At 35.3% G+C, this 18,954-nt stretch overlaps 6 protein-coding genes across 6 annotated transcripts; 4 read left to right on the forward strand and 2 right to left on the reverse strand.

Annotated features, from left to right (window-relative positions):
- Positions 1–2,406: 2,406 nt before the first annotated feature.
- On the reverse strand, positions 2,407–4,902 carry LOC104739526 (Golgi apparatus membrane protein-like protein ECHIDNA). Its single transcript, XM_010459913.3, has 6 exons — positions 4,553–4,902; positions 4,092–4,154; positions 3,799–4,002; positions 3,622–3,681; positions 2,909–3,035; positions 2,407–2,754 (listed from the first exon to the last, which is right to left on the reverse strand). The coding sequence occupies exons 1-6, from the start codon at positions 4,565–4,567 to the stop codon at positions 2,666–2,668; spliced, it is 558 nt and encodes a 185-aa protein (XP_010458215.1). The 5' UTR covers positions 4,568–4,902; the 3' UTR covers positions 2,407–2,665.
- On the forward strand, positions 4,881–7,814 carry LOC104739527 (chloroplast stem-loop binding protein of 41 kDa b, chloroplastic). Its single transcript, XM_010459914.3, has 10 exons — positions 4,881–5,270; positions 5,664–5,798; positions 5,889–5,975; positions 6,060–6,150; positions 6,239–6,293; positions 6,388–6,448; positions 6,609–6,830; positions 6,991–7,107; positions 7,267–7,356; positions 7,454–7,814. The coding sequence occupies exons 1-10, from the start codon at positions 5,169–5,171 to the stop codon at positions 7,631–7,633; spliced, it is 1,140 nt and encodes a 379-aa protein (XP_010458216.1). The 5' UTR covers positions 4,881–5,168; the 3' UTR covers positions 7,634–7,814.
- Positions 7,815–10,010: 2,196 nt separating this feature from the next.
- Positions 10,011–11,644, forward strand: LOC104739528 (galactinol synthase 3-like). Its single transcript, XM_087484334.1, has 4 exons — positions 10,011–10,415; positions 10,513–10,839; positions 10,952–11,103; positions 11,193–11,644. Exons 1-4 carry the CDS (start codon positions 10,107–10,109, stop codon positions 11,413–11,415), a joined length of 1,011 nt encoding a protein of 336 aa, XP_087340460.1. The 5' UTR covers positions 10,011–10,106; the 3' UTR covers positions 11,416–11,644.
- A 382-nt stretch (positions 11,645–12,026) lies between these two features.
- On the forward strand, positions 12,027–12,730 carry LOC104743194 (uncharacterized). The gene has a single exon (XM_010464303.2). The coding sequence runs from the start codon at positions 12,068–12,070 to the stop codon at positions 12,659–12,661; it is 594 nt and encodes a 197-aa protein (XP_010462605.1). The 5' UTR covers positions 12,027–12,067; the 3' UTR covers positions 12,662–12,730.
- A 950-nt stretch (positions 12,731–13,680) lies between these two features.
- On the forward strand, positions 13,681–14,360 carry LOC104739529 (uncharacterized). The gene has a single exon (XM_010459917.3). It carries the CDS (start codon positions 13,724–13,726, stop codon positions 14,255–14,257), a length of 534 nt encoding a protein of 177 aa, XP_010458219.2. The 5' UTR covers positions 13,681–13,723; the 3' UTR covers positions 14,258–14,360.
- Positions 14,361–15,097: 737 nt separating this feature from the next.
- On the reverse strand, positions 15,098–18,866 carry LOC104739530 (WAT1-related protein At1g09380). Its single transcript, XM_010459918.3, has 7 exons — positions 18,417–18,866; positions 16,679–16,741; positions 16,410–16,526; positions 16,074–16,326; positions 15,781–15,939; positions 15,534–15,685; positions 15,098–15,446 (listed from the first exon to the last, which is right to left on the reverse strand). Exons 1-7 carry the CDS (start codon positions 18,596–18,598, stop codon positions 15,245–15,247), a joined length of 1,128 nt encoding a protein of 375 aa, XP_010458220.1. The 5' UTR covers positions 18,599–18,866; the 3' UTR covers positions 15,098–15,244.
- Positions 18,867–18,954: the final 88 nt, after the last annotated feature.

Genomic DNA, 18,954 nt, shown 5'->3' on the forward strand with positions numbered 1-18,954 from the left:
ATATGCCACAAAAGTACGTTGTTTTTTAATGGGTTTTCATTATGTTTTCGTGTATTTGCTTTTCACCAATTATTGCATTATTAATTTTAAAAGATATTTTTTAGTTACAACTCTTATTAATTATTACATTAATAATTTTTACAAAATTCAAAAGAATATTTCTTAATTAGTTGATAAAGGGTATTAAACTTATCAAAAATTATTAACAAAAGCAGTATGTAAACAATGTTCATTTAAATTGGCTTAGTTAAGCTGATCATTTACAGTTGTCAAAAGAATATTTCTTAATTAGTTGATAAATGGTATCAAACTTATCAAAAGTTCTTAACAAAATCAGTATGTAAACAATGTTCATTTAACATTGGCTTATTTAAGCTGATCAATTAAAGTTGTTGGCAAAAAAAAATCATTGACTATGTGTTTTGATTAAGAACTGTTTTTGAAATTAATTATGCAATAGGTTGATAAATCATTGATTTTTTAGGGTTTCAAAAAGAAAAACTTTTTTTTATTTTAACTATGCTTGGTGGGTTATGGGTAGAGATAAGCCACAAAAGTACGTGGGCTTTTGAATGGGCTTTTATCATGTCGGCTCTATGGTGTATTTGTTCTTGACCAATTATTGCATTATTAATTTCAAAAAAATATTTCTTAGTTACAACTCTTATTAGTTATTACATCAATGGTGGCCACGAGCCGCGAAACCCAATCTCGTCGGAGCTGATTTCCACGGCGGCGCCGGGTTTTATGTAATAAGGCAGACGCTTTCGATTGGCTCTTGTATGCATGGTTTTTTGGGGGGCTTTCTTCCTTTGCTTCGCTGGAGACAAAACCCGAAGAGATCGGCGTGGCCGCAGAGACATGGCAAAAGCTAGAATCACAAATATACCTGGCGGGAAGCGGAAGGAATAATGGTAAGTGAGGATCTCAAAGGAATCACCTTTTTTAGGGTTTTGAGGTTTGATTTCTTTTCAAATCAGAAAAGACTAATTTAGTTGATAAATATGGTAGAGATAGGACAAAAAAGTACGTGGGCTTTAGAATGGGCTTTGATCATGTAGGCTCTATCGTGTATTTGCTCTTGACCTATTATTGCATTATTAATTTCAAAAGAATATTTCTTAGTTACAACTCTTATTAGTTATTACTTATTACATTAATGATTTTTAAAAAATTTTAAAAGAATATTTCTTAATTAGTTGATAAATGGTATCAAACTTATCAAAAGTTATTAACAATAGCAGTATGTAAACAATGTTCATTTCACATTGGCTTATTTAAGCTGATCAATTAAAGTTGTTGACAAAAAAAAAATCATTGACTATGTGTTTTGATTAAGAACTGTTTTTGAAATTAATTATGCAATATGTTGATAAATCATTGATTTTGTGTGTTAAAAGGATATTTTTTGTACTTATTTTATCCAAAAAAAATTATTTCCTTAAAAAAAAATCAATGATGTAATAATTTATAAGAGCTGTAATTATAAATATTCATTGAAATTAATTATGCAATAAATAGATAAAATTATTGATTTCATTATTTAAAATATATTTTTTAAAAAAATTACAAACTAATATTATTTGGTTAAGAAGATAATATTAATTTTTCTAAAGCTAATTTTTATATTTATAATATGCCTCGTCAGCGTCTTAATCATTCACCGTATGCGTCCATGTCATACCATATTTGAGCTTGTTGAATGTTACCATATCTGAGCTTGTAGAATATTCTTAGATTGATTTGTCACAAAATTTTGATTCTCTCATTTCAGGGAAACGAACTTGGAAGCTGATACTCATGATAGATAAGACTAGTGGCAAGGCTGTGTTTGCTGAAGGAGGGAAGGATTTTGTAGATGTTCTATAGTTGCTTTCCTTCAGTTCATTGTACTTGTGGGAAGTTGATGTCTCACGCGATTCCAATTTGTCCTTTAGTGATATATTCAAATTGTGATACTGGAAAAACTGATTAATCAAATGTCATATTGGAAATGATCAAGACGTAGCTGAACATAGAAATATACTAAGACCAAAATCGGTAAGCCAAAATTGTGTTTATCAAAATATTTTTTAAAAACTGTATATTTTCCTGCCAAAACGTAAAATTTGTTTTTTTGTCACGAAAAATGTGTTTTCCAAAATAACAAAGAACTTTTCTTCCACCTTTTTCAAAGTCGTCAAAATTCACCTTTTCCAAATTCGGTCAAATTTCAGTACCATAGTACTAAACGACCAAATAAGTTATTTGAAATAACAAACAATATGGTTTGTATTACGTTTAGGGAGAAGATAAGTAAATCAAATCATCATGAAGCTTATTTAGTGTGGATGGATAAACTCAATTCACCAAAAACAAAAAGATGTGAAGCCTTGCAACATATAAGGAAGATGCATATGTTGACTGTTTTAGGTATTGAAAATTTCTGAATTATCTTTTGGGCTAAATATACGTATGATAAGACCATGCGAGATGAAAAATGTTAATAGGCAAGTCTAACATGTAAAATACATAGAAAAGACCAATATAGGGACCTCTTACACTTAAACCCTTACAAAACATTGTTAAATAATCAGTCAAAAAACCAACGATGTTGTTTTGGCAATCTTTCTTTGTACACTGTCTTAGCTCTCACAACCCTTTAAAGCGTCTTTCTTCTCTTTATTTAGACAAGGGTGAAGGCAGATTGTACAGTTGATTGGAATCGTGATGCAATTGTCTGCGAGGCAAATTGCTGAAACTGTTTCTTTGCATCTGCCAACCAAAATTTGGTGAATGCCTATTAGTTACCTCTATATATGTACATGCATATGTTCTTTTGTAAAAGAACCTAGTGAACTATAGGCTATACCTGCTTTGATTCTTAACAAAATCAGGGAAATTATCGGAAATTGATAAGGGATCTTACCTTTCTTGCACTTTGTGAAGCCAATGATATTAGCCACGTTGAGGGACAAGCAAACGCCAACAACGAGCAGATAGTCAGCTTGAAACCTTATCAGAGAAAATACTCCAAGGATAAACCACGCAGCTGCCTGAAGAGTGGAAAAAAGAGAAGATTTAGCTGTAAATACAACAGAAAAAGGACAACAAAGAAATTCACGTGTTTTAAATGTTTACTAAGCTCCTGTACTATAGACACTGAATGCATAGCTACCATCTCATGGCTAGATCTGACTCTTTATAGGTTGCTTGTAAGGTAATTGGCCGTATAGGTTTATAAGCTACCAAGTTTTTAGCCAATATCATATGTAGCCAAAGTGTGATCATAGGATATACTCCAAATGGCAGACTTAGTTCCAGCAGATTATTATTCCCTACGCAGCATCTTATGCAATGTTACTTCGCATGTGATTTGACTCCAGTGTCAAATGCCACGATCCCACTCATGCAGGGGGAAAACCATTTGTCACAAGCTTATTAAATGGTAGCTAGTTGGGGTACTAAAAGACTGCTCTCAGTTCTTATCTACCACTTTGCAGAATCTGCTTCACCATAAGGGACGTGTTTATTCTTGCCTATTCTTATTCTTAATCCTCCACTAAAGTTTCAGAAGGACTGCAAACAGGTTTAAGTAATTAGGATACGTCACAACTGAAGTGTTAGATAGGAAATACTCACTGCAAGGTAAAGTGTCCACCAGAAAAGCCATGAGTCTTTCTTGTTCATCCGAGACAAGGACTGCATCGACAAAAAAAAAAAGACGAAAACACAAGTATTCAAGAAACGGAAAGGGAAACACAAGCCCCACATTTCTAGACAGACTGAACCTAAATGAATAAATGAAGAAAGACTAACCTCCTGGTCAAGAGACTCGAATTTCCAGACACTTTCTCCCAAATCATTGATCTCGTTCCACCACCTCAGACCAACCAGTATACGCCCACTCACGTTCTTAACAACCCAGAAGTCAAGTGCAGCAAGAAGAACAGTGACTACAAAGATTATGACAAAGCTGTTGAAGAAGAGAGCAGAGAGAATGTAAAACGCCAACGCAGCACCCTGTTCCAAATAACAGATACAAAACTGGTCACCAACCATTGGTCCAATAATCCAAACATTTTTCTTTGACAAACAGTTGCTCATCATACCTTGAAGAGAACATGGAAAAGACATGTCTTTGGGTTTGCATAATTCTCAATTGGTGCCTGAATCTAAGGAAGAATAATAAAGTTTTGGTAAGCCTCAATTCTGATAAAAAAATCACAATTAGGACGTATGATAGCAAACGCTTTATTAGGAGTTCATGCAAGCAGATTCCATTGTAACAATTCATAACCATGCTAACCAAAAAGGGTAGATTACATTCCTCCTACACATTGCCGAAAAAAGGAAAAAAAAAAATCGGGATGAACAAGTTTATTACATTGTCTTGTTCTCTAACCTAGCTACTCAAATGTATACTTTTCTCACGGATACGAAACACAGATCCAAACCAATAACATTCAGATCGAACAATTCAACGAAACTAATCAAGAATCTGATATGCAATCGAACTTAGAAACCAACAAGAATCTAAAAAGGAAGAGGAAGCAGAGCGCTGAGATTAAACCTGGTTAGGGTCCATCTTTCGTAGAATCCAAAAGGATCAATCCGAAAAAGAAAAAAAGAAGTAATCTGCTGATCAGCAGAAATAAAAACACCTCTCCGTTGTTGAAACAACTAATCGATCAAATCCACAGAATTTTCCCGAGAAAAATTTCTGAAAATTTCAGATCTTCTTCAACAAAACTCTTGCGCGTGTCTGCTACGTGATTTCTTCTCTCTTTTTTTTGATATAAGACTAAGACCCAAAAACTCTAGTCTGGCCCAATAGTAATTGGAAAATTTAGAGCCCAATAATAATAAAATGTTAATTACGATTTGACCCAAAAACTTCCGCGTTTGATCAAAATCATCCACACTATATCCACAACAAGGGGGAAAAAGAAGGAAAGAAGAAGAGGACGACGATGGCTGTAAATATGTGACCATGAAATGGCGAGAGAGAGGCTGAGATAATTTGTCTTATCCCTTAACAAAAGATAAAGACTTTTAATGATCGGAAGGAACAAGATGATGGGGCCACACGAACCATACACAGATAGAGAGATACTCACAACACACCTTCAGTTTCAAATAAAGAGCTTTTCTTCAGTTGCTCAGAGAGTTTTTAAGTTAAACCAACCATGGCGAAGATGATGATGTTGCAACAGCATCAGCCTTCTTTCTCTCTTCTTACTTCTTCTCTCTCTGACTTCAATGGCGCTAAGCTCCATTTACAAGTCCAGGTCCATCTTTGTTTCCTTTTTGTTTCTGACAGATTATTTCATATGGGTTATGCTTTTGTGTGTCTGATTAAACCAAAATCCGTTTGACACATTTAAAATTTATCCCTTTTTAATTCGTTCTAAGCTCGTTTTGTTCGACTTCTTGAGCAATGGACCATTGTGTCTTTGATTAATGAATGTGTGGTTCTGGTTTCAGCTCTGATTTTGTTGTTTAAGTAAAGTTTATGAGCTTCTTTGTCATTATTGTGAAAGTTTTGAGTGTGGATCTGATTTGAGTTTTTTGAACATTTCCTCAGGATTTTCCTTTGTATTTGTATTTGTGAAGGGCCAGCTTCAGATTCTATAAGTAGTCTTAGATGTTTTACAGAGTTGGCTTTGTTGTTGAAATTGCAGTACAAGAGGAAGGTTCATCAGCCAAAAGGAGGACTCTATGTTTCAGCATCGAGTGAAAAGAAGATTCTGATTATGGGTGGCACTCGATTCATCGGTGTGTTCTTGTCCAGGCTCCTTGTCAAAGAGGGACATCAGGTTCTCATTTCTCTTCCATGGCCGATCACACTGCCTTTTCACCTAAACTTTAGTTTCCCTCTCTCATTACCCTAATGGTTATTTTTGCAGGTTACATTGTTCACAAGGGGTAAGTCTCCTATTGCCAAACAATTGCCCGGTGAATCTGACCAAGACTTTGCTGATTTTTCTTCCAAGGTATTAACATGATTCTTTGTGAAAGCTTGAAGGTTTTTTTAGGATTTTAATAAAAATGAATGATTTTTTCTCGGTCTTTTCTAGATTCTTCACTTGAAAGGAGACAGAAAGGACTATGACTTTGTGAAGTCAAGTCTTTCAGCAGAAGGCTTCGATGTTGTTTATGATATCAACGGTAACATCTGGTCTCTTTGGTCTTACTGTAGATTCAAGAATATACTGTCTCTTGTCTTGATGCATGATATGTTTCTCTTATTTCTCAGGGAGGGAGGCCGAAGAAGTTGAGCCCATCATAGATGCACTGCCTAAACTAGAGCAGTGAGTTTTACACAAATCTACCCAACATGTTCATTTGGTTGATAGCTCCCAAGAAACAGCCTTTCAGTATTGTAATTTTCCGTTAATGTTATAGGTACATCTACTGTTCTTCAGCTGGTGTTTATCTGAAATCTGATATCTTGCCACACTGTGAGGTATGGAAAATATATCTGAATTCTTATTCCTGAGCTTGTACATCTCGATATTCTCCATAAAAATATTATGATTATGTGACTTGTTCATATGATGTCACTCAGAAGTTTATTACCCTAGCCCAGTTGTAGTAACATTTTATCTGGGACATAACCTATGCAGGAGGATGCAGTTGACCCTAAGAGCAGGCACAAGGGGAAGCTGGAGACTGAGAGCTTACTGCAAACAAAAGGTGTAAACTGGACTTCTATCCGTCCTGTGTACATCTACGGTCCATTGAACTACAACCCCGTGGAAGAATGGTTCTTTCACCGTCTAAAAGCTGGTCGCCCCATACCAGTTCCAAACTCTGGGATACAGATCTCACAACTCGGTCACGTTAAGGTCACACATTACTTTCTCTTATGCTCTTGAGCTCGCTTACATGGTTCAGAGCACTCGTTATGTTATAGGGGACCCTTAACTCAAACTCAGCACTATCATATTCCTCTGATCACTCTTGAAGAGTATTGATCTATAACATCAGATGATTATGTAAATTCAGGACTTGGCAACAGCCTTTCTAAACGTGCTTGGTAACGAGAAAGCCAGCAGAGAGATATTCAACATCTCAGGGGATAAATACGTCACTTTTGATGGGTTAGCAAGAGCTTGCGCAAAGGTACATTCTTTGTCTGTTGTTTTCCTTATTGTCTCCTCAATCCAAAAAGTTTAGAGTACATCCCGGTGTGGTCTGTTTGAGATAGATATCTCTGAGCTTTTTGGATCATTGCTTGAGTAAACTTATTCAGGTTTTCAACTCTCTCTCTCTCTCTCTTAGGCTGGTGGGTTTCCAGAGCCAGAGATTGTTCACTACAACCCGAAAGAGTTCGACTTTGGGAAGAAGAAAGCATTCCCTTTCCGTGACCAGGTAAAAACTCCCAACGTTCAAATGATTCAGGGAGCAACATCAAAGAGTCCATTTGAAAAAGTTGGGGTTTTGATTTATGTATAATCGGTCTTTGCAGCATTTCTTTGCATCGGTGGAGAAAGCAAAGCGTGTCCTGGGATGGAAACCAGAGTTCGACTTGGTAGAAGGTCTCACTGACTCATACAACCTTGATTTCGGACGCGGAACTTTCCGGAAAGAAGCGGATTTCACCACTGATGATATGATTCTTAGCAAGAAACTTGTTCTTCAATCCTAAGAATCGCTCATAGTTGGCTTGTTTTGATTGTGATCACCCGCATCTCTTTAAGATTCTCACATTTACTGTCATCTCACGTATATTTTGGTTCGGACTTTGGGACGATGAAGAACCTTAAGTAACTAAAAAGAGACAACGGTCTGGCTCTGGCTTTTAGTAACTTGAGAAATTTGGTTTTCAATTCGGTCTCTCTTTCTAAATCTGAACCGAACCAAGATTTCAGCCATACCGACTACCAAGCAAATTAAATTAATCATAGCTAGTAGCCGACCGACCGAACCGAACCACAAAATCGAATCCCCGCGATAGCCTACCAAGAACCGGATACACAAAAACTTAACTGTGCTCGCATATTTAAACTAAGAAGCCCATCTTACATATCCTCGCATTTGAATAATCCAACTTGACGAGGACGTAATCGCAGCTTGCATCTTAATTTATAGCGACAAAGTTCATGCCATGTCGAGTCATTTCACCGATGTGGGATATAAGGACCAGATTTTAATGACGAACAAAGACTAGAAGTCTAAAATATCTCTTGGTCCCGTTTCTTCAGCCTTGTTTGTTTTGTGTTTTTGACTTTTGATTTCGTAAGTTTATGATTTATAAAAAAGGATGCTACGCAAACAAAAATAACTGGAGCCTTAATATGTCCTTTCCAATTTAAAATAAGATGCTGCATCACATCAACGGGTGAATTATTATTGTTTTTGTTTCGTTATCATGTACAATTTCCAAAAACCATGTGGACCCTGATCTTCAAATGGAAACATCTTCAATGTGTAATTTTAGACAATTCGAAAAATATTGACAGAAATACGTTACCGCAAAAAAAAAAAAAAAAGGTGTCGTCCAACCGCAACAAAACAGTCACTATGTGATAACAATGACCGGAAAACTCCCCATTCAACGTTAATTTATTTTTGGTCCCAGAGTTGCAATTTGTGGGGGGTTCGTTCATCGTGTTTTTGGTAAGGAGAGGTTTGGCCACCGCAGGTCGTAATCTTGTGGAGTAATATATATATACACTACAAAAACGAATTAGTCTTCTTTCTTTTGGCAGCACCAGAGTATTAGTCAAATTCCTAACTCTATATAAAAGTAATTGAATATCATAATAATTTTTTCTTCTTCTCTATTCTTTTTCTATGTCGGTACGTTTTTATCTTTTCCAGTTATATGTCGGTACGACAAAATGTTACAGTGCTACTCTTTAGATTAAAAATTCTAAAAACGCCTCCACCACACTAAGGCAGCTACTGGTCAGCCGGTGATGATCCATGGAATTTGGCTTAAGGAAAAATATCAATTTTTTTTGGAATTTAGCTTGAGGAAAAATATCAAATATCAAATTGCACAAGAACACTATCCAAATATCAGAAAAACTGCCTGAACGATAATATATTGTAGACACGAACTTGATCCGATCTCTCAAAAATAATTTTTGTCATCTCATGAGCAATTGGTAGTTCTCTCTTTCTTTCTTTTTGGGGTAAGTTCAGTCCACAACTAGTCAACAAACAATTTTTTGTAACTATTGCCACACCTTATACTCCTCATAATTCCGTATGTTTATATAAACTTAAAATCATGATCCGTTGTCATAAAGTTGTAAACAATTTTTTTTAGCACTATCTATATTCTATACAGCAGTTTAACTCAAAAATTTATTGACAGCCAAAGTTTTAGCGTGCAAGCTTACATTACTTGATGCAATCTCAACTCGAAGAAAACTAACTATGCAACTTGACTAAAAAGAAAAATTGTAATGTTATAAACTAAATAATACGATATTTGTATGCCTTTTTTTGGTTTTTGGCCTGTTGACAACAACAAAAAGGAAAAACTTTTAGTCTTTTTTTATATACTAAAATCTTGACGCTATGAAAAAGAAAAAAATATCAACGTGATATGAATAACCAACTACATAAATAGTAGGTCGGTCATGAGTCGGACAAAAAAAGATTACTGAACAACGAGTAGCAATAGCAATAGCATGGTGTCAGTTAACTACAACCAATCAATGTTTCCCTCAGCTTCTTATTAGTGGGCTCTCTTTTCCACGTGGCATTATCTCAGCCTTGTATGAAATCATACCGAGACGGTCGAACCAATCACAATATTTCGTGACACACGTGGTAGTATTTTAGACCCCACCTCACTAATTAGTTGCCAAAGTGCGTGACACGTGTCTTAATACCACCACGTCATTATTTCCCGCTACTTCTAATTAAGTAGCAATGTATATAGCATGCATTAATAGCACGAGTCTAGAAAGCCTCCCTTTGGGTGGATGGCTAATTAGCATTTTATTAATTATCCATAATGACGGCCTTCACATCCTATAAAAGCCACCCTTGGTTTCTCTCATCAACTATCAAATCACTATAATCAACAACTCAAGGCATCACTAAGAATTAATAATTTCTCTTTCTCTTCGATAGTCTTTCTAGCTATAATTCTCCGACAAGAGATGGCACCTGAGATGAACAACAACAAGTTGAGCTACGGAGGAAAGAATAGGGCGTACGTGACTTTTCTTGCTGGGAACGGAGGCTACGTGAAAGGAGTCGTTGGTCTGGCTAAAGGGCTGAGGAAAGCTAATAGCAAGTACCCATTAGTGGTTGCTGTGTTACCCGACGTGCCGGCTGATCACCGTAGACAGCTAGTGGATCAAGGCTGCATCGTCAAGGACATTCAGCCGGTTAACCCACCAGATAACCAAACCCAGTTCGCTATGGCTTACTACGTCCTCAATTACTCCAAGCTCCGCATTTGGGAGGTATATACATGCTATGTTTCTATATCAAAATTATCATATATAAAAAAATGAAAATATGAGTTGAGATTGTAACTTAATAATAACTATGTGGATGCAGTTTGTCGAGTACAGCAGGCTGATATACTTAGACGGAGACATACAAGTGTTTGAGAACATAGATCACTTGTTCGATCTTCCTGACGGCAGTTTCTACGCTGTTAAAGACTGTTTCTGCGAGAAGACATGGAGCCACACTCCTCAATACAAGATCGGCTACTGCCAACAGTGTCCGGACAAGGTGACGTGGCCAGAGACGGAGCAGCTTGGTCCTAAGCCACCGTTGTACTTCAACGCCGGAATGTTCGTCTACGAACCAAGCCTCCCCACTTACTACAACCTTTTGGAGACTCTCAAAGTTGTCCCTCCCACACCTTTTGCTGAACAGGTAAACAAATTCACACATACACGGGGATGTTTCATTATAAAATATTTATAGGTTTGAACTATACCTTAGTTTAAAACTATATAAGATTAAATTGGTTTGTGTGTTTTTATAGGATTTCTTGAACATGTACTTCAAAGATATATACAAGCCGATTCCACCAGTATATAATCTTGTCTTGGCTATGCTCTGGAGGCATCCGGAGAACATAGAGCTAAATGAAGCCAAGGTTGTTCATTACTGTGCAGCTGGTGCTAAGCCGTGGAGGTATAGGATCTAATTATCTTCTTGATACATTTTTAAAGAATAAAATTAAGAAGATGAAAAAACTGAAGTTGCTTCTCTGTTTATATCAGGTTCACTGGCCAAGAAGAAAATATGGAGAGAGAAGACATCAAGATGCTTGTAGAGAAATGGTGGGAAATTTACAACGACGAGTCTCTTGATTACAAGAACGTAAATGTGCATTGCGGACAAAAAGAAGATGTCCAAAAGAAAAAGCAAACCATTCCACAGTTCTTTACAGACTTGTGTGAGGCTGCTGTGCTTCACTGCGCCAAAGCTCCATCCGCGGCCTAGACAACTTTAATTGTGAAGGAGGGCTGTGCTAGGTTCTTCTCAACATCTGTTTGCTATTAGTTTGTGAAACTGATGATGTTTAATTAGGATATCATATGAAATTGTGCTTAATTTACTGTTTTTCCTTGAGCTTAGAGGAGTTTTTTTTATCATCAAACCCTCTTGTACCTTTTATGTTCTCTTCCTAAAATATATTCTACGAATAGTATAGTTTTGTTAATTACTCCAACAATTTTTTTTCTTTTTTAAATCTTCTTCGCTTTGGTAATCACTAATTAAGATATCCCATGAATATATATGAGACGAATTACGATAGGATCCATATTTTACCGGATGTTCTAATCTTTTTCGATCCTTTTATTTTTATACGTATCCTACTACTAGTATCTTAGTAAATGACACTTGAAAATATATTCAAAACTTATTTATAATTTATAAACATTCTTAAAAAATAAAAACTTATAGTACTTGACCTGCTATATTTTTATTTGGTAAGCTCTTCATTTTCCTACAATGTTGACTCAGTAATTTTAGATGCCCAATTATTAAAGAAAAACATACATAAAGGATAAGCTACTACAACTATTTAACATGTTATTCAAGAACCTATATATAAAACACAATCTCTCCTAAAGTTTAAATACAAAAAATTATGAAATTCCCGCGATGCATTTTTTTCGTGTTCGTTCTTGTTTTTTACATTTTTACTCCTCATATTGAAGCAGTCGAAGCCGATGGACCAACTGAAGCACTGATCAATAGTATCTGCGTAGAAAACGAAGACTATGGATTTTGCAGTAAAATCATCCATGAAAAATTGAAGGCACCAACGGCTACTCTCAAAGAACTCACCGGTCTCATATTTCACACCGCTACGGATCAGGCCAATGATACTTATATTTTCATCGATAACATACTCCGCGAATGGCCCGGCCCTAAGAAGAAGAATTGTCTCAAGACTTGTCGTGCAGTTTATAATAGAGAGACCACTAGTTTCTTAGAGATTCGCTTTCTATTTTCAAAAGGAGAGTACGAACGTATGGTTAAAATCATTTTCTCCACAGCCAAGATCTTGGACCGTTGTAGGACCGATTTTCTTATTCCTCCTTACAAAGACCCTCTAATTGAGAAGAAGAGAGTTATGAGAATATTGATCACCATGTCTGCGGTTTCTGGATATATGGTAAAAAATGGAAAGGCTTCCTTGATTAGATCAGTAGTTATTCCGCAGATTTTCAGTTATTAAGAGAAACATATTAATCAATGGGTTTGTAACAGCTAAAGTTTCAATAATATAAAAGTTATAACAAAAGAATTAAGCATGCATTTCTTATCTTGTTATTTTTATAACAATCGTTCAAAAATAAATTAATGGATAATCATCCGAATACAATAAATTAGAATAAATGTTTATTAATTTACATCGAAAACAAATAATAATGATTGACCAAGATTTTGTAGTCTAATTGTGTAAGAGTTGTTGTGAATCACCATCAGAATTGAAGTTCGGCATAGTACTATTGTTATTGATAAATTTAGATTAAATCTAAGCAATGTTAAAACTTAACCGCGATAGACTGGTTTGGTCATCACATCAACAACATTATTCGACGCATTCACCTTCTCTACCCTCTAGCTAGTTAGATCTCGTCAACATTATCAACCATTTAAAAAGCCTGAGGAATTATTGATTGCTATACTCATTTGCATATTCGTGTTACTAAGATGCGAACAATTAAAGTAGTCAAACCAAATCTTTTTCTGATTAGTTAAAAAAGTTTCCTATACATCACAAACGTAGCCAAACCAAATATTATATTTTCTTAAATTTAAAATCTTGACAAAAGTTATCAATTTAAGTTGGTTTTTTTCATTGGCCCGTTAGATTTAAGATCTAATTTGGTTTTTTCGAAAGTTTATCAAAGATTGATGCACTCGATGTAGAAACGCTTTGTACATTTTATTCAAAAAAAGAAGTTGGTTTTTTCATTGGCCCATAACCATTGACTTTTACACACTGACCTAAGGAGCAGATTCTGTGATCCGAGACCACAAACAAAAACATAAAATAATTTCTTAATTTATTTGGTCAACTTAAATAGTTCATAAACTTTAATTTTTTGTCCAGGTAAATGAATGAACAAATGTCATATTTTTGGAAATGTTTTTTTCCTTGAATTCACAAATTCTGACACCAAATTTTTGGTAACTCACGAAGACTTTTGACCTTTGACTGATTTTCAAATATAAAGATCAAAATTTTTCATTCTCAAAGGACCACACTCACAATTAACAAAAAGAAACAAACATGAAAATGCATAGCATTCTATCGACAGTTTTGGCGATCATACTCGCGCTCTCCGTTGCAGAAGCTAATAATCTCGATGGAAAAACTCAAAAAATGGTCAACGGAATCTGCAAAATGACAACGGATATCAAATTCTGCAGTAGTGTTTTGGTCAAGAACCTGGCTACTCCTGCCCCAAGCAACAAAGATCTCATGAACGTGACAGTGAGAGAAGCTGAAAGGTTCTCGGCAAACACTAATTTCTTCATCAGCACACTCCTCGATAATGCTGGAGACGAGAGGCAAGATCTTCAAATGTGCGCTGACGCTTACTCGATTGTGAACTTGGCCTTCACTAATGCTATATCTTTCTTCAATCAAGCTCACTACAGTAAGATCTTCAAGGTCCAAAACAAAGTTTCTAAGGCTATTGGTATATGTAAGACAGATTTCAATGTGCCCGGTTATGAGATCAATCCTCTGATTGAGAGAAACAGACAGACCATGATCTTATCATCCATGGAACAGATCGTTTGTCAAATGGTTTCTTCATAATCTTAATGTTGAAACATAGTAGAAGCAAAATGTTTACAAAAATATTGTTAATGTTTACATAAAATATTATGATTAATAGTATATGTTTTCGTTTAAGGTTGAATTGAAGTTGATAAGGATAAGAATTTGGGATATATAGAATAGAAATAGCTTCTTCTATAAGTGTTTTTACCTTTTTGCAAAAAGATTAGTATAAGATTTGATTGCTTTGTCCTTTTATGGATTCTTTGATCTTATCGCCTAATCAGCCGGTCAACTAATGGGTGTATGCTTTAATTATTTATTTTTTGGAAACATAAGTTAATTTTAATAAATGTCAATAGGTTGTTCTTGATTGATCTACAACCAATTGGCACACGTCTAAATTAGTGCCTTCAACTAGTCCAAATCGTTCTGTAAGTATGAAAACTATATCGCATGTGCTCCTCCATGTAAATATCTCTTTCCAGCAAGCCTAATCTTGGCCAAGTCTTCCTGAAAATCGACTATCTCCATCGATTGAAGGTACATGAACCGAGATAATACTTGCAAGTCGCAATCGAGAAGTAACAGAACAAACAACTCTGTTTTTCATTATTTTTAAATTCACCATACACTTGAGTTACTAAACCAGGATTAAACCGTGACCGCCAATTGTAGTTGACTTCCACAAACCGGAACCCTCTGTCTAAACTAACTACTTTACATTTGGGTCTATGAATATTGAAGGTCTGTAATACAGTGAGGCTGTGACAGAGTTAATTTATGTATTCTTGAACAGAGATCATGATTAGAGATATTGTATGTGTAGTGTCCATTGAATGCAGACTCCAAATAACACACATATCAACCACTCCATCATTGGCCTCAAAATGGGATATAAAATTAAACACATTCCGGAAATGGATATTCAATTTTAGTTGCAGTAACTTAGACAGCATAAATCACCAAAAGGTTCATTCATAGCTCATACTTATATATGATAAAGAAGCTATCAATCAACTTGTTTTAAGGCGATATAGGTCCTGTGGAACCATTTCCACTAGATGCGACCGGTAATCTCGACTCAATATCTTCATTACTCTCACTTTTGACTTTACGTTGCTGTTGTTTCACCCTCTCTGCTTCTTCTTCCTTCTCAGACACCTCTCTGTCTTTCCCCCACAATACGCCATAGAGGCCAATAATCACAAGTGCTGATCCCAAAAACCTGATATACATATAATAATCATACAAACTAATCATCATCCGATCCCCATTTATATAGAGAGAGAGATAAAGGTATATGGAAACATACGTGCCGGTGTAGAGTTTCTCGTCAAGAAGTGTCCAGCTGAAAATGGCGACCACTACGAGAAGTAAAGGGCTGAAAACAGAGACGTAAAGAGGACCTTTCCTCTGCATCGCCCATGACATTAGGCAGAACGCTAACGCAGACGCCACCACTCCCTGCATCCGCGTTTTATATTAATATATCATATATACTAGCTAGCTTAATTCATAGCATATGTATTAATGTATATAGTAGTAGTATATGGACTTACGGCGTAAAGAGCGGATATGAAGCGTAGAGGAGAGCTGAGAGACCAATCAGAGACTTTGTGATCGGTGATCAAAGCGATGGCTCCACATTGGATACTTCCCATCAAACACATTAGAAGTGTGCTCGTGTATGGTGCTGCAAATGTCTCACTCATCTTCGTCTGTAACCAAAATTATATTCTTAAAAATTAACTAACTTTAAAAGTATATGCACACACACAATATGATGTATAACGTTCTGAAACTTTATGAAACTATGTACATAAGATAAACCTGTGTAAGAAAAAAAGGTTACCTGGATAATGAACCAAGCGGCCCAAGAAACGGCAGCAGCCATAATAAGAAAAGGTCCCAAGAAGAAGTTAGAACTGCTAGAACTGGAACCTTGGCTTGTGATGTTTTCAGCATAGGCCCAATGGATCTTGGACTCTCCAATGCCGAGGGTGTGACCATGGTAGAAGGAGAGAACCATGGCTCCGATCACACATACTAGCGTCCCTATCACTTTGGCTTGTCCTGATGCCTTCTTGATCCCTACGGTTTCTTGTCTGAAACATAATTTTGTGTTAGCAGTCAAAACAGAGAGTTCTGTTTGATGAAGACTTGGTTTATTAAGAGTAATTTCGTATACCTGAATATTGCGGCGAGGAGGAACGTAACCGCTGGTAAGAGATTAGTTAAGGCACAAGCAACGGTCGGAGATGAATTCTGAAGTCCTATGAAGTATAGCACTTGGTTTCCAGTCGCACTGCATATTAAATCAAGGTTTAATCTATTAGGACTTTTTTCCTGGTAATTAAGAACCAATGTAGGACTAGTTTTAAACAGTTTTTAAAAAGATTGTTAAGGTTGAACAACAAAAAAAAATTGTAAATTAGTAGGCAAGGTGTATGTAGATACCCGGTCATGGAACAGAAGAAGATTTGGACAAGAACCTTTAGTGTGATCTTCGGTCTTGTCTTCCTGCACAAGAAACCGTGTACGGAACTTTTTCATTAGTCATCAATCAATTAACCAGTTAATTCGTTTAGTATGGAAACAGTGTTTTTTCATACCAAAACCCAAACCAGTCCAATTGCGACTTGAACTCGTTTTATAAGAAGATATCAAGGAATAAATTAATGATGGAAAGCTTGATTCATTTATAATTTCAGATTTAGGGTTAAGACTTAAGATAAGAGGATTTAGACTGATAATTCAATGACTGAAAGAAAAATAATCAAATTCAATCATCATAGAAAGTTAGTAGAGTAAGAGAGTGAAACGGCATCGTATAAGCAAGCACGTGTCCTGGCAAATTAAGTTGGCACGGCACCTGAGGACGCTTAACTCACCTAGGCCCTAGCATCATAGTTTGTGTTGTCTGCATGTGTTTCGGTTTAAGAAAGAAAAACGTGTGACGCGTGCGTGGATTGTGTGAGCTAGACTGCGTCACATTTCTCATTTCTTTCTCTCGGTAAACGGAATTAATGATAATGTAATTACTTAGGTTTCCACATACGACCAAAATGATTGACAGTACCGGAGATATTGTAAAACTAACGGTAAACACTAATTTCAATAAAGAAAAAAAACACAATTTTAAAGTTATTTATCTTTGGCACTATACCACTTTTTCTTATTCTAAATTCAACTAAGCGATTCCCGAAATCTTTAACTTACCACATATTATGCGTATTTATATCGTAGTCTCAGGTACGACAATAAAACGATGTCGTGCTAAACTCTTCTTCTTAATTACTCACTTCATTTCAAAATATAAGTTGTTTTAACTAAAACACGCAAATTAAAAAGTCTTTACTTTTAACAATTTCAACCAATCAGAAACAATACTGCATAATATAAAATACTAAACTAATCTAAAAGTTGCATGGAAACTTGAAAACATCTTATATTATGAAACAAAAAAATTTTCTAAAATATCTTATATTTTGAAACGGAGGGAATATTATTTATCATTTTAACTTTTAAATACTCTAAATGGATATTAATTAGTTGTCAAAAATATAAATAATGGAAATAAAATTTATTTTAAACCTATTCAAATGCTAAAACTGATTGATTAATTTATTACCATATACAGTATGTGAAAGAATCTTGACCAAAAAAAGAAAAGAGAAAAAGACTTTAAATGTAACCGGTACTTCTATGTCAATGAATTTAATAAAAGCTTTATTTCTTAAACTTTGGAAAGTAATTAATTTAGGTGACTTCCGAAAGCTCGAAGACGCAAAATCGTTATACAACAGACTCACTCGTTGATGAATGATGTCATCGTTTTGTACTTTCGCAATTAAGACGAACTTAAAACACACACTTTTAGATATTCAATTTAACCCAAACGCAATCCTAAAAGAATTATTATTGTCTGGTTTATGACAATCAAAGTTTAGCATCTCTCGCTGATCTTTTTCTAGTAATACGTACATAGACTCACAGCTTAAAACCTTGATTAATTTGACTCAAAAAAAAGTAATTAGTAAGAACATTTTTATAACAATGCCATTCAAGGTAAACAAACACAAATACAACATTTTATGGATGCAAATTTTAAGATCATAGTTTCATGCATGTTCAAAATCGTTAGTTGATCAAAATCATATGTATATGTATAATAGATATTAGTATGATTTTCTACCTTTCGAGAAAAAATGCGACCGGAAACGTCGCGATAGTGGCAAATATTTGGCGATAAGCGACCAGAATGAGAGGCTTCATGCCTGCCTCCATAGCCATCTTCGACGTAATGTTCATACCTGCGTAGCCGATTTGCACCAACACCATCGCCAAGAACGGCAACAAATCTCTTGATTTACCCATCTCTCTCTCTCTCTCGTTTATTTTATTCTTACAGTTTAATATGTGTTTATATATCTCTATGTATGTCTCTCTCACTATTACTAATCAATAATAATAGGTGGAGAGAACAAGAAAGAAAAAAAAGAGAGAGGTGGGTTCTCTATAATATTTATTAATTTCCCCCAAATCTATCTCTCTACTGTGGTTCAACCTTATATATTTATAGCCCAAGACACATATATATATATATATATACATATATATGTATTTATTTATTTATATTTATATAAATATATATAGAGAGATAGAGAGAAAGAAAGAGAGATGTTTTAAACAGAAAGGTGAGAAACGGTTCGAGGATGAAGTTTGCTTGTAAC

Source organism: Camelina sativa, chromosome 14 (assembly GCF_030686135.1).
Source record: "Camelina sativa cultivar CO46 ecotype springtype chromosome 14, ASM3068613v1".
Lineage (NCBI taxonomy): Eukaryota > Viridiplantae > Streptophyta > Magnoliopsida > Brassicales > Brassicaceae > Camelina > Camelina sativa.